Genomic DNA, 13,311 nt, shown 5'->3' with positions numbered 1-13,311 from the left:
CAAACCTCTGTGCCCAGACTGTTTTCATGTGTTTTGCAAAATTAAGTTGAGAGGAATTTCTGGATCTCGGCTGTCCACTTAAGAGTGTTGGGAAATTTCAGCATCTGTCTCGCCCCAAACAAGCTGGTTTCATGCGTGTGGTTTAACAGTACATGTATACAAAACCTCACTGGGAGTCTAATCCTGCCTCTCGGCAAAAAGGTCAGCTAAAGTTTCTGCAGGCCCGCCCAGAACAAATTGGTCAATCAACTTCAGAAACTATGCTTCCCTCCTTACCAACTCGGCCAAGTGTTTATCATTACGGCGAATTATTGATAAACACACAACATTTCTTATACAGCATAACGTTAACAGTAATCGGACTTGCTGTCTGGCATTTCTTTTAGTGCATGTGTGAGTTTCAAACTGTGCTGTGTAACCCTAAGTACCTTCAAGTGTACAGAGAAACATACAGAATTCTTATCAAGAAATCATTTTTAATTTACAAATTTGCCTTTTATGGTAATTAAGTCATTTACCATTTCATTGTGTAACTACAGTATTTTCTGTAATGTAAAAATAGTAGACAGTTGCATAGGCTAATCAGGAAAAAAAAAAAAAAAAATCAAATAATCATTTCAGGGGGGGGGAAAAAAGACACATTTTTAGCATTGTGAAATAACCACATGTTTAAAAACAATAAGATCCCTTCAGAACGTGTGCTTGAATTTTAATGTACACAGACAGCAATTATGTGTTTGTGTTTTAACTATTGCTAAAGCATTGCGTGTCACCCATGATAGGCTCAGTCCTGAGGTAAGCACCAATGTCATTTCGCTTTGATTAAGAGAGTTCAGTCTGACCAAAATATGAAAAAGAAAACAGAAAAGAAACACTTTGAATAGCTGACATTCTACAGAGTAAAGCCCAGGTAATTTGTCCCAAATTACATGTTCAATATTCACTAAGCTCTAAAGCTTTCACTAGCTCTTTCACAGTGCATTCGTGGTTTAAGTTTTCACATTCACCAACTGAGGTTGTAATTGTAACTAGTGGTTAAAGAAATTTTTTCACTTAAGGTCTGGCAGAGGAAAAGACAAAAATGTCAGCATGGTCTTTGGAATAAAAAACAGCGGGTGCCGTATCTCATCAGAACACTTTCATACACTGTAAAACGATTTATTTAGAGGCAAAGCAGATGAATTGTAAGACATAAAGGAAGCAACCCTAACAGGCTACTGTGTTTCTTGTTGCTTGAAAGTGTAGCTTATGATATGTTAGTGCAGTAGCTGGAGGATTAGGGAGTATGTTCAGATCACAGGGCCTGGTCAACTGGCATAAAATCTAACATTAGTGGGACAGACAAGTGCGGATAGTCTTCGAAAATCTGAGATTTCACAGGGCTTACCCTGAGTGGACCAGCTGCTGCTATCTATGCTCACAGTATCAGAGAGAGAGAGAGAGAGCCCTGCTCCTCATGTTCAGATGGTTGTCACATTAACGGCTCTACGTGTGTGCGTGAGGCACCGCGGGGTTAAAGCCGTCACATTAGCCTGAAATTAACTGCACTGTAATAGGGGTGAGGAGGCCCTCTCAAACATTTCACATGAGGAAAGGTCTTAAAGGTGTTGCTGAATCAATCACTTATAAAATGTCACTGTTTATATACACAAAAGTGCCTTCGCTGTGACCGTTAAACATCTAGTCATGCAGAGAATCTTTCAAAGGGGTCGACTGCAATGCAACTGAAGCATATGGACTTTTCAAAGGCACCACCCATGCTTAGTCTGTCGCACCAGATGGACCGAAACACGTGGACGAGGATTGTTATATCATGATAGGAATATGCACAAAGATATTCCAGTTGTGAGATCACAGGGCAGTACTTGCTACTTTTTCAATAAGCTAAAGGCACTTGGTGTTGGAGGAAAAGAAAGGGAACAAAGACACTATATAGCTCGAGATCATACACCTGAAGGTCAAAAAATGAAATGGCACTCTCTCATTCCACGCTGAAGGGGATAACTACATCAATGCAGAGAAAAGCTTAGATCACTTTACCTAAGTCCTGGAACAAACACACTCTTCAGTTAGTTGCTCCCTTTAGTATGGAAAAAACTGGGCCATTCACAAAGCTGGTAAATCAGATACAGGTGATCCAGTACTCCGAAAAATAGTCTATAAAAAGTCCTCCAATTACTATAAAATCCCAAAGATTTGGCTTTTTCTTTCGTCCAGATTTCTCTCTCCATTCTGGACAGAAGCCCTGAATATTGTTCATATGTGCTTTTTCATTCTATATACACTAATAATACTTAGTACACAGGTTTAGGGTATGATTGCAACTCTCTTCTGTAACATTTGACATTTTCTCTTTGGCTTTTCCATCATACAAAAAAAAAAAAAAAGAAAAAGAAAATTAAAAGAAAAATAAATAAAAACAAACACTTTTTGGTTTTCAATTGGTTGTTTGGCTCGGTGATTGAACAAAAAAGAAGTTTTTTTTTATATAAATACTGCATTGTCTGAGTGTCCAACGGTCAAAACAGATTATAAATAAAGCAGTTTCCTCCTTTTAGAAAAGTAATTTTAGAAAATGCACATACTGCAAAATCTGCAAAGAAAGGCACGTTCAGAATTAAACAGTTTTGTGCATTTTTATGGCCAACACATTCCGGCCTCCACTCTTTGAGGTGCAGGTTCAAATGAAGATGAGGTGAGAGTTGAATACTGTGAATGGTATACAGTGATGTCTCTTTAGTAAATATAGTTAGTGGTTCCCCCCTCTAGCTGGGAGAGTAGCGGTCAATGGTGCGGGACTCTGCCGAGAGCTGCTGGGAAGTGGGCGGCAATGACGCGTTCAGGACGTCCATCTTGTGGGTGAGGCCGAGGTGTTCCACAGCCAGCTTTGACAGCGGGTATAGGCTCTCCATGGTCTTGGCGTCAGCCAGCAGGTGCTGAGAAGCTGCAAGAAGGTCTGAGGTTTTCTCCTGCTTCAGACCCAAATGCTCAGCTGTGTACTTGCTCAGGGGATAAATCCCCTCGGAGAAGTCTATCTTCAGCTTGCCGTCAGGAGTCAGTCCTCCACCAGCTCCACTGCTATGCATCTTCATGTGACTGATGAGGTTCCGCTGCTGTGCAAACTTGCCCCCACACACCTGGCACTCGTAGGGCTTCTCTCCGGAGTGGATGCGCATGTGCTCCGTCAGACGGTACTGCCGAGTAAAGCGCATGCCGCAGGCGTCACAGGCGAAGGGTTTTAGGCCCAAATGGCTGCGCATGTGGCGTGTCATGGTACCACGTTGGGTGAACTTCTTGCCACAGATGCTACAAGGGTATGGGCGTGTAAGCCAGTGGGTTTTCTCATGTTGCCTCAGGGTGGCGGGATCTTTATAAGACTTGTCACAGGAAGAACAGCGATATGGTCGTATGATCTCCCCAAGTCCAATGGAATGGAGGTTTTGCGCAGATTTGTTGTCTAGGAAAGGGCTGTGGAGGCCACTAGAGCTGTTCAAGCTTGTAGGTCCATGGGAATTGGTGGGTTTGCTGCCGTTGTTGCTGTTGTTGTCCAGCTCACTCCCGTTATTTAGCTCTTCCTCATTATGCGTTTCCACATGAGCATTGAGCTGCTCTGAGCTGGGGAAGCCTTTGTCGCAAGGGATGCACACGTACAAGTTATCTCCGAAACTCTCTGGCTCGTACGGCATGTGATATCTTCCACCCGGAACAGGGGGAGACGGATGACCCTCGCTGCTCCCCGTCTCCTCGCTACCGGTCCCATTCTCATCCTCGCCATCATCACAGGTCCCTCTGTCATAGCCCCGCTCGCTCATGTTCAGCTTTTCCTCGCTGTTCTTATGGTGGTTCATGTGCTTGTGGTGTCTCTCTTTATCCTGCTCACCCATTCCTCCACTGTCATCCTCTTCGTCCTCCTCATCTTCATCCTCTGGGTTGGAAGGCTCATTCTTCACCCACCGATAGATGCTAGACCCATCTCGGCCTTGTTCTCTGGAGTCCTCCATGGGTTCTGGGCTGGGAGGGCAGGGGTAAGGTTCTTGGCCCTGAGGACGGTGCAGGTGGGGAAGATGGGGTGCGAGTGGATGATTAGGTAGGGGGAAGGGGTGTGGGGTGAGAGAACCCACATGATGGGATGTCTCCATTTTTCTGGAGCCATCATTAGGACTGAGCAGGGGGCTGGTGCTTTGGTCTAGCTCCCCTTCAGGCTCCTCCTCTGGGTGAAGTGAGGAGATCAAGTGGGGATGACCAGAAGGATGCTGGGATTGGGAACTTGGGCTTTTCTTAGACAGGTCAAGGCCATAGACAGAGCAGTTCCTGTCAGCAGGGGGCAAGCGCAGGACTGACTGTGGCGACAGGGATGCCTTTCCTGGGGGGTATGGTGGTGGACCCTGGGTGGGAGCTGGTGCATAAATCTCTCCGGCATGGGGGGCCAGTGAGAGGGGGGGCAGGTCCTCTAATGATGTAGATCGAGGGGTGCTCACTACTCCTCCAGGGTGGCAAGGGTGGATGACAGGGTTAGGTATTCGAATCCGTCCTCTCTCCATACCACTGGGGTCTATTTTGTAAGGTAAAAACCCAGAGTTAGGACGTAAATGGTACTTCCCATTCCTCTTCAGCTTCTTCTTACATAGAGTCACCAGATCCAGCAGTTGCAGGTAACTTGCAGCCGCCAGCACTGCACCTATATTTGGCTCAGTTGGTGAGGTGGGGTCACCTTCACTTAAGCGTCCTGTGTAGATATAGTCAAGAATGACTCGAAACACACCTGGACTGACCATCTCATGGTCCAGATTAATGAGGTTGTCATGAACAACAAGAGACTTAAGGTAGAGGCTGCTGGCTGCCAGGATGTTCTTGTGAGCACGGAACAGTGCATTCTGCACCACAATGATAACATCACATAAAAAGCCTTTGGTTCGTTGTGTGTTCAGTTGCAAGAGGAGGTGCCTAGCATGACTTGGGACTTCCATGGCATCCAGCATCGACTTCAGACCAATACCTGAAACAGAAGAGAAATGCAAAAATTAAGTAGAAGCCAGAAATTTGTTGCAGAAAAATATAAACTACCAGATTTAGATGCTTATTCAAATGCTGCTGAATTTTGCGTGCTTGTTTGAGTACTGTGGTATAAGAGGCCATGCCTATTCTCTTTTTTTTTAAATAGCTGTCTTTTGAAATATAACACACATTACTGACACATCTGTTTGTGTTGGACTGCCTTGTAAAACTTGACTGGCAGCACTTGAAGATATGAAAAAGAACACTTAAGCTTGTGTGCATTTTCTTGAGCTTGAAAATGTTTCTTCATCTTTGTAAACTTTCAGGTAGGGAATTGAGGGCAAACAATTCAGCTTTTCCTTTAATATAACAAGCATCAGAAGAACTCCATAAAAGTGAGCTATAGCTGAACGAGTGAGACTGCAATGGTTTTGTCATTATCAAGATACAAACCCACATGTTTAAAACTTACAGTGAAGTGCAGTTAACAAAAAAGAACGAAAAAAGACAGAGGAAAAATGCCAGTATAAACATGTTTTCATATTGCTGTCTTCCTGATAAAGAATTCCAGAGGTGGTGTGTGGAGTTTTAAACAAAGTCAGACTGAAGGTTTTGCAAGTGTGATGAACAGCAGGCATAAACCAGCGGGGACAAAAAATGCAGCAAATTCATGACAGGACACTCTGCTGTAGTATACTGTATAGAAGTGTGACTTACAAATCAAACCATTTTCAAAAGATCACTTGTTAGAGGATTCCAACAAGTTACTACATAAACATTCAACGAACACTGGCAAGTTTAAATTCTAAGCTGAACGCAACAATTCCTGACATGCAAGCATAATATTTTCTGGTAAATTTGTAATGTGTATTCATTGTTTAAACCATGCTACATAAGGATAGTCTGTACATGAGATAAAACGGATAGTTGGGGTCCCTCGGGGACTGGTTTCACTGATGGGAAACAAGAAGCTAAATAAATACAGTCATCACAACATCAGTTCCTCCTCTCATTGTTTATTTAATTGTATAAAATAATCCTCTTAGATGAATACTGTAGTTTGTAGTCATAAGCTTCCATTTAATTAGCCCTTAAATCCAGCAATGCAAGCCAAGCCTATAAATTCAACCACAACTCCTAGCATGAATAATGCTTAACAAAACAGTTGCCAGAAAATCAGTGTTATACACAATGTGTGAATTATTCAATGACTTTCAGGGATTCGATTTTTTTTAACGAAATCCCGGTCAGTAATTTTCTGGTTATTCATCTCCAACAACCAATTGAAACAACATTCAGGAATCTACTAATATATATATATATATATATATATATATATTATATATATAAGGAATATATAGGAATGTATCTTTATATATAAGAAATTCTAATTATATAGAAGAATTATTAAGAAATTAGTAGCCTACTGTTTTTTGCAGTTTCCGATACTGATAAGCGAAAGAGCTCAAACTGTTGCTATGGTACCTTCATCAACCACTAATCTGTCTAAATTATATCATTTGTATAGATCAGTGAGGCTAAACAGTTGAAATGTAGGCATATACTTGAATGCAAATAATTGAAACAACATTCAGGAATCTACTAATGTGTAATATATATATATATATATATATATATATATATATATATATATATATATATATATATATATATATATATATATATAAGGAATATATAGGAATGTATCCTTATATATATAAGAAATTATAATTATATATAAGAAATTAGTAGCCTAATGTTTTTTGCAGTTTCCGATACTGATCTTAAGCGAAAGAGCTCAAGCTGTTGCTATGGTACCTTCATCAACCACTAATCTGTCTAAATTATATCATTTGTATAGATCAGTGAGGCTAAACAGTTGAAATGTAGGCATATACTTGAATGCAAAAAAGGTACAAGATACCATTTTATAAGTAGTGTGTGAGTGGGGGTTGGGGGGGGGACAGACCCCCTTGATACCCCCTCAAACCCCCCATAATGTGTCCCCTGGTTACATAAGGTTCTGGTTTCCACTATTCCTCCTAATCAAAATTAAAAAAGTAAAATGTGATGCACATAAAAGCTGCATCTCTGTCTCTTTAAAGTAAAGAGTGGCTGCGCACGAAGACGCGCTTGTCATTCTGGTTTCTCCACTAGAAGAACTAGACACAGAGAAACCATACATGGACAGAACTTAAGTTCGTCAATAAAAAAAAAAATAAAAAAAAATACTGTATACATATACTTACAAAACAATTATCCGTGCAGATTTTTTTGTCAAAACTATTCCGTGTAAAAAAAAAATGCACATCTGTTTAGGAAAAAAAATTCTTAACATTTATGTGACGCTTAAAATCAGAAGTCATGGTTTGAAGTGATTTTTGAACATTTCCGTCTTGTGGAAATAATGCCGGCAGCTGGTTATTTTCGGTCTGCAGTGCACCTGTACCTTCCTCCTTTATGTCAGCCTGAACACACTTGAGTTAGCCTAATACAATTTTACTAATTAATATATCATGTGTCCCGTTTAATTTCTAAACGCGCTTTATTAAAACGATTCTATAATTGCATAATTTGTAATTAGGCCTAAAGAAGATAAACTTTCACGAACGCACAGAAACAAATAATATCAGTTGCCTGTAGCAGACAAAGTTACCTTAACAATGAAGCACCTCAAACAAACATTACCCGCAACATTTCCTCTCAGTCTGCATTTATCTTCAGCGTCTGTCTTAATAAAAGCATAGGGTTGAGTAACACATCTCCTCCCCCGCTGCCCACGGACACGTCTCATCACTGACAGGTGTATTTTAAGGTGAATAGCCATTTTTGGCTCATGGGCTTTCCATTAGCTGTGTGAAAGCAGCAGATATGAGCGCGATTCGTGCCGTAGGCTACTGTCCTAAATTTGCTGCATGCTTTCAATAACTATTAAGCACAAGATGACAAAACTTTAGCCTAAACAATAAAGAAAGAAACGGGACGAAAAGGACTGAAGGTTAAGCTTTCACTTGAAAGTTTAAATAAAATATAATTAGTCAGACAACAACATAGCTACTGAATAAAAATCCTTTATTCTGTCACACGTTGAACGTGTTAAGATTAAAAGGGAAGTGATGAAAGCCGTAAATCGTGCTTTTTTATTTCCTCTCAAGCTTGTCACCTTGCGGGTTTACATTATGCGTTTTTAAAACACATTTATCGGAGAATTTGAATTTGGTCTCGTATGAGAATCGAATCATTTACATTAATTAATTCTTTTTTAAAACGCCTCAAGTGATGATCTAATCTTTAGAACACATTAGATAGGCTAATAAAAATAAATAAATACAGTTCATATAGAAAACTAATTTGAATAATAATTCAAGCGCTATCGATGCTCAATAAAATGTCACTTGTTTGGGTGTGCAGTGCATGCGACTTGGTCTGTTTGCTATATTTGGTATGATACAGGACTGGATTAAAGACAGTGCATGGGTCATATTTTAGGTGCTTTGGTATTCATTAGCCCTGTGTTTTGTCTCTGTTGTCATTTTGCTGGTTTAGGGGCGAGGCAGGGGTCTGCTCGTGTTCTTAAGACTTCCTCTCTCTCTCTCTCTCTCTCCGCCCTCGGTCTGTCATCTCTTTTTTTTTTTTTTTTTTTTTTACCGCAAAAGCGTCCACCCTTAGAGATTTATCCCATAGACTGAGTCTAATGTACCTTTAAGGAACAAACAGTCAATCAGTCATTAAGCATATCATTAAAATTGCTGAAGTGGCGTAGGCTAGTTGTAAACACGGGAAATAGCCTATCTATAGGCCTAAATTTTGTTTGTTTTTTGAGGAACACATGGGAATGTCACATAAAACAGAAAAAAAAAAACATATACAGTCAAATGACTTGTATGAATTAATAATTTAAATAGGCCTAAATAAAGTTTTCCCCACGTCACGTGTTGCAAAAAAAATAAAACGAGAAAAAACCGTATTAAATTAGTTCTTAACTGATGTCGGTTTTACGTTATTTAAAAGAGTTATGCCATAACTTATTTTTCAAGTTTTACTGTTTCCCAAAACATGATCGTTTTGTGAATGGAAGGTAAAACCTGCGCAAAACCTCTTGGCACCAAGAAGCGAGCGTTTGTCTTGGATCGTGCCTGTTTAAGTGGTTTAAAGTCAAACGGCAAAACACCTGAGATTTATCGACCATTTTGCATATATTTTGAAGGCAAGAGCTTGGAAAAGAGCATGTCATGCGTTACATATTCCTCAGCTTGTCTTATCCCGATCATATTCTCTCGCGCGCTCCATCAGCACACGCAGCTCTGGATATTCATTCATAAATATACTGTGAGGATTGCTCACCATACCCTATATGTGGCCTCCATGGTCAGAGATGAGATGGAAATATTCTAGCCACATATCACATAATCTATATCTGTTTTATGTACTGTAGTCTATCTCTTGAATAGAGTGTTGTTGAAAATAAATAAAAAAATCTCACAGTAGTGTATCTATGAGCATGTTACACTTTTAATTGTAAATTAAAGTGAAAAAGAAAATTATAAATATACATATTATGCCATTAAATTACTGCTTAGCTTTACATCTATGTTTGCCGTATTAAGCATAAACTGTATGTCTCACTCCGTTTTCATTGAACAAATGATTAAGAGCTAATCAGGTAAACATGCAGAAATGTTGTTTACAGTCTAAACAGAGAATCTAGCCTAATCTAAAATAGCCTGACACAAACAACAAAACAACAACAACAACAAAAAACATGCTGAATTTAAATTGTTAATTTACGTCCAGACAGCATTTGCATGCAAGACATAGTGTGGCTGTTTTTAAAATCGAATCATTCTCTTTAAAGTCAAATCACTCGCATGTGAAACACCATGAATTGTCAATTAAGGATGAGCTGAGAGTCCCGTCACTTGTGATGAGCGCACCGCCAATCACCGATCACTCACAACACTTCTGGATTCATAACGCCATTATGAACCTAAGTCGCTTTCTCAATGCAATAAATGAAAACTTTAACGTTTATACATATTTTAAAACTTCTGATCTCTCCAAAAAAAAAAAAAAAAAGGATTTGCATGTTGAAAATAATCAGGCGTTAATATAGGCTGCTATGTGCAATAAAAAAACCGAAAGGCAAACAATCGGGTCTTAATTTTAAAACCTTAACATCTGCAAAAGTACCGACAGTTTGAATAAGATTAAACAGTTGCTCGGATTAATATTGTGTATAACTATGAATAAAGTGTTATAGTTAAAAGAGCACTGAACGTTACCTGGATGCCCGATCTCTTCTGCCATCCGATCTAAGTCTCCCTTAATGATCATCTCAACAGTCTTTTGGAGTCATTTCTGACGTTTCAACTTTGAACTGCCAGCCTCCCAAAAACCATGCCAGTTTTCCGAGCACGACTGCCAACTCTTTTTTATTATTAATTGCAATGAATTTCGTGTTGCTCACCCTCCCTCTTGCTCTCTGTCCCTCCTCCCTCTATCTCTCTCTCTCTCACTCACTCCTCCTATAAAAATACGTGCGTACTCCTGCATCAGTTTTCATCGTTTTTTTTGTATGTTTTGTAATTTCCTTGGCTATTTTAGCATGGATGTAATAACGCGACTGGAGATGATAATGGGCTTCTGGGCTGTGCGAGTGTTTTAGCGCCTCGTGTGATGTCAGTCTACAATAAAACTAAAAGGTAAAATCGAGGGCAGGAACTTACAGTGACCCCAACTTGAACTTCTCAACACATCGAGGCTGCGTCTTAAAGAGACAGGCGTTTTATCGTATATCACAAAATAGTTTGACGTTATAGAGTGGCTGTTATTATGACTGTGAACTACTTAAATACGGATAATGGTGGCCATAACTTCCGTATAGAGTTTGTGATAAAGGAAAATAAATAATAGTGAGTCTGCACACCCCTGTCTGTACCTGTGAATGTTTACACACAAACTTTTGCATAAAAATGTATTTCTTATTTAAATTTTATTAAGTTGCACAACAGTTATGATTTTTAATATGGTACCATCATGGCTCTACCGTGGTATTCTTGGAAGAACCTTGAGGTATATGTAAATACCATGTAGCTTATATATCAGAGTGCCTTAGTACTTTGTTGTACGGAAACGGATGCTCTAATTTCAAACAGTTAGATGCCATTGACACTGTAGCTGAAAATTTTTTAAGATTTTCAATAAGATTTGTTTATTATTTATTAATTTATTAGTGTATCTGTAGCATCAGTATCTATCTTTATTGACACAATTCATAAGTCTAAACTCACACACTTTTACGCAGACATTTTTTTGATCTCTATATTTAGAGAGAAAAGCTGCAGAAATTATGCATAGACTTCATCACCAACACGCTGACAACATGAATGTAGTCATATGATGAAAACACCACTGGAAATTCTGTGAGTTTCAATAATAGATATGGGTCATCTTCATTTATTTAGGCAATTGTTTTATTCTGAAAATGAAGGCTCGAGTAAGATTGTTATTTTTATTAGCAGGTCTGAAAGTCAGTGTAATATGGCCTATTGACAGATCACAGTTTATTGCACACTCTTAACAATAAAGGTTTTTGAATTACCAAGGATTTTCAATCAGATGTCATATGGGAACCTTTTTATTCACTGATGGGAAACATGGTGCATTAAAGAGCCCAAACCAATACACTGACCTTAAGAACCCATAATGTGACATCAAGAACTTTTATAATATAATATAACGCATACAAAAACCATACACAGTTAAAAACGTTTCTTCATAAGGAGAGGTTTCCTTACTGAACTTAAGAACTATTAAAGAAACTTTATTTTATTGTGTATATTGATGAGTGTTGTTCTAACAGCTGTACCAACGCTATCGATTAAATATGTTGTAAACATGTAATAGTTTTCCTGGTTGGTGTTAAGTTGACAAGTAGGATTTTGTTATGTTTGTTGTCAAATTTCTGGGATGAAAACATATTAAGATGTTTTGTTTATTTTCAGATACATACTAAGTAGTAATCATATTTAAAAAAGCGCAATAAGTTAGATCTCCTGCTGTCCAGACACGCCTGCACGCACGAGCGCCAGTTATCATAATCCATCAGGTAAGTATGTTGGCACGCGCTCACTGAGCACACCTGAACGCGCCGCAGGTAAACCCGCACGATGCATGCATTAACATAAACTCACCTCGGATTCATGTCTGATGCTCTTGCCGATCTTGACTTTCCCCTTACGGGATTCCCCTTGTCCAAAGATCCCCAGTCGTCTGAAATCCTCTTTAAAACGTAAACTTTTCCCGGTGTTTCCAGCTTCTTCCGTGTTGTCCCTTGTCCTTTACCCTTCTCCCGTTCTCTCTCCCTCTCCTCGTGTTAGAATGGATCGGACACTTGAGAGTCTGGATGGACTCTGATTGGCGTTCGTCTCCAGAATCACTGCAGGCTGCGCGCGCAGCGACACCTAACGGCTCACAGTGTAGAGCTGACGGCAGAGCGCACGAGACTGCGGAATGCATTAATCATAAAATGGAAATAATGCGGCATACATTTCTAAACTAACACAAGCATATTCTAATTTATTATTTTTTTGGGTAGATGGATGTAATTAATCGTGGATGTAAATAATTAATAATATGTGGAAATGGAACGAAGCAGAACTATTGTGAAATTCTAAAGTCACCTTTACTTATATTGCGCTGTTTGAGCTTTACAGTGAGAAACAGGAAAATAATAATCAATAATACAAATAGAATTATATCCTAAAAAAAGACAATAATGTCATTATAACAAGTTGTATTAAATTTGCACATGCACCATCCAGGTTTTTAGGAATAATTTCCTTTAATTTTCTGTTTTTATAAATGTTTCTGTTTTTGTTACTGATTATTGTAACCATGTAAAAAAAATTAAGCTGTTCTTGTGGTGTTTTCAATAACTTTCTTTCTTTCTTTTATTATTTATTTGTATTAAATACTGTTGTGATAGAAAATAGCTGCCAGGTGTTTTTAAGCACTCTTTTTCTTTTGGGACTTTATTGATTGACTTTATTAATTGGAGTATTTTATTTTGTCATTCATGCGTAATCTTGCTGCAAGCAGTTTTACCAGCCATTGAGAAGTAATTAGTATTTTTATGTAAGAAACATAACAGCTACACTGTTAAGACAGAGATTCCCATGGTGTCATGTTTTGTCATTATTTTTGCTATCAGTTTGCGGCGTCTCTTTTGTTGTCGAGTGTTGAGATGAAAGTGGTTTTTCGCAGGGCACTCAGCTGGCAGAAGCGTTTTCATGTCGAAACCTGCCCCCTCGGGCC

General features: G+C 39.0%; 1 protein-coding gene across 2 annotated transcripts; it reads right to left on the bottom strand.

Annotated features, from left to right (window-relative positions):
* Window positions 1-459: 459 nt before the first annotated feature.
* hic1 (hypermethylated in cancer 1) lies at window positions 460-12,430 on the bottom strand. Of its 2 annotated transcripts, none has more exons than XM_048160337.1 (2): window positions 12,189-12,430; window positions 460-4,996 (listed from the first exon to the last, which is right to left on the bottom strand). In XM_048160337.1, the coding sequence occupies exon 2, from the start codon at window positions 4,977-4,979 to the stop codon at window positions 2,766-2,768; it is 2,214 nt and encodes a 737-aa protein (XP_048016294.1). In that variant the 5' UTR covers window positions 4,980-4,996; window positions 12,189-12,430; the 3' UTR covers window positions 460-2,765. The 2 variants fall into 2 exon arrangements, with proteins under 2 accessions (XP_048016294.1, XP_048016293.1); XM_048160336.1 differs by lacking the exon at window positions 12,189-12,430 and adding an exon at window positions 10,278-11,145.
* Between the last annotated feature and the right edge of the window lie 881 nt (window positions 12,431-13,311).

This window comes from Megalobrama amblycephala, linkage group LG16 (genome assembly GCF_018812025.1).
Source record: "Megalobrama amblycephala isolate DHTTF-2021 linkage group LG16, ASM1881202v1, whole genome shotgun sequence".
Classification (NCBI taxonomy): Eukaryota; Metazoa; Chordata; class Actinopteri; order Cypriniformes; family Xenocyprididae; genus Megalobrama; species Megalobrama amblycephala.
This window is presented reverse-complemented; position numbering and strand designations above follow the sequence as displayed.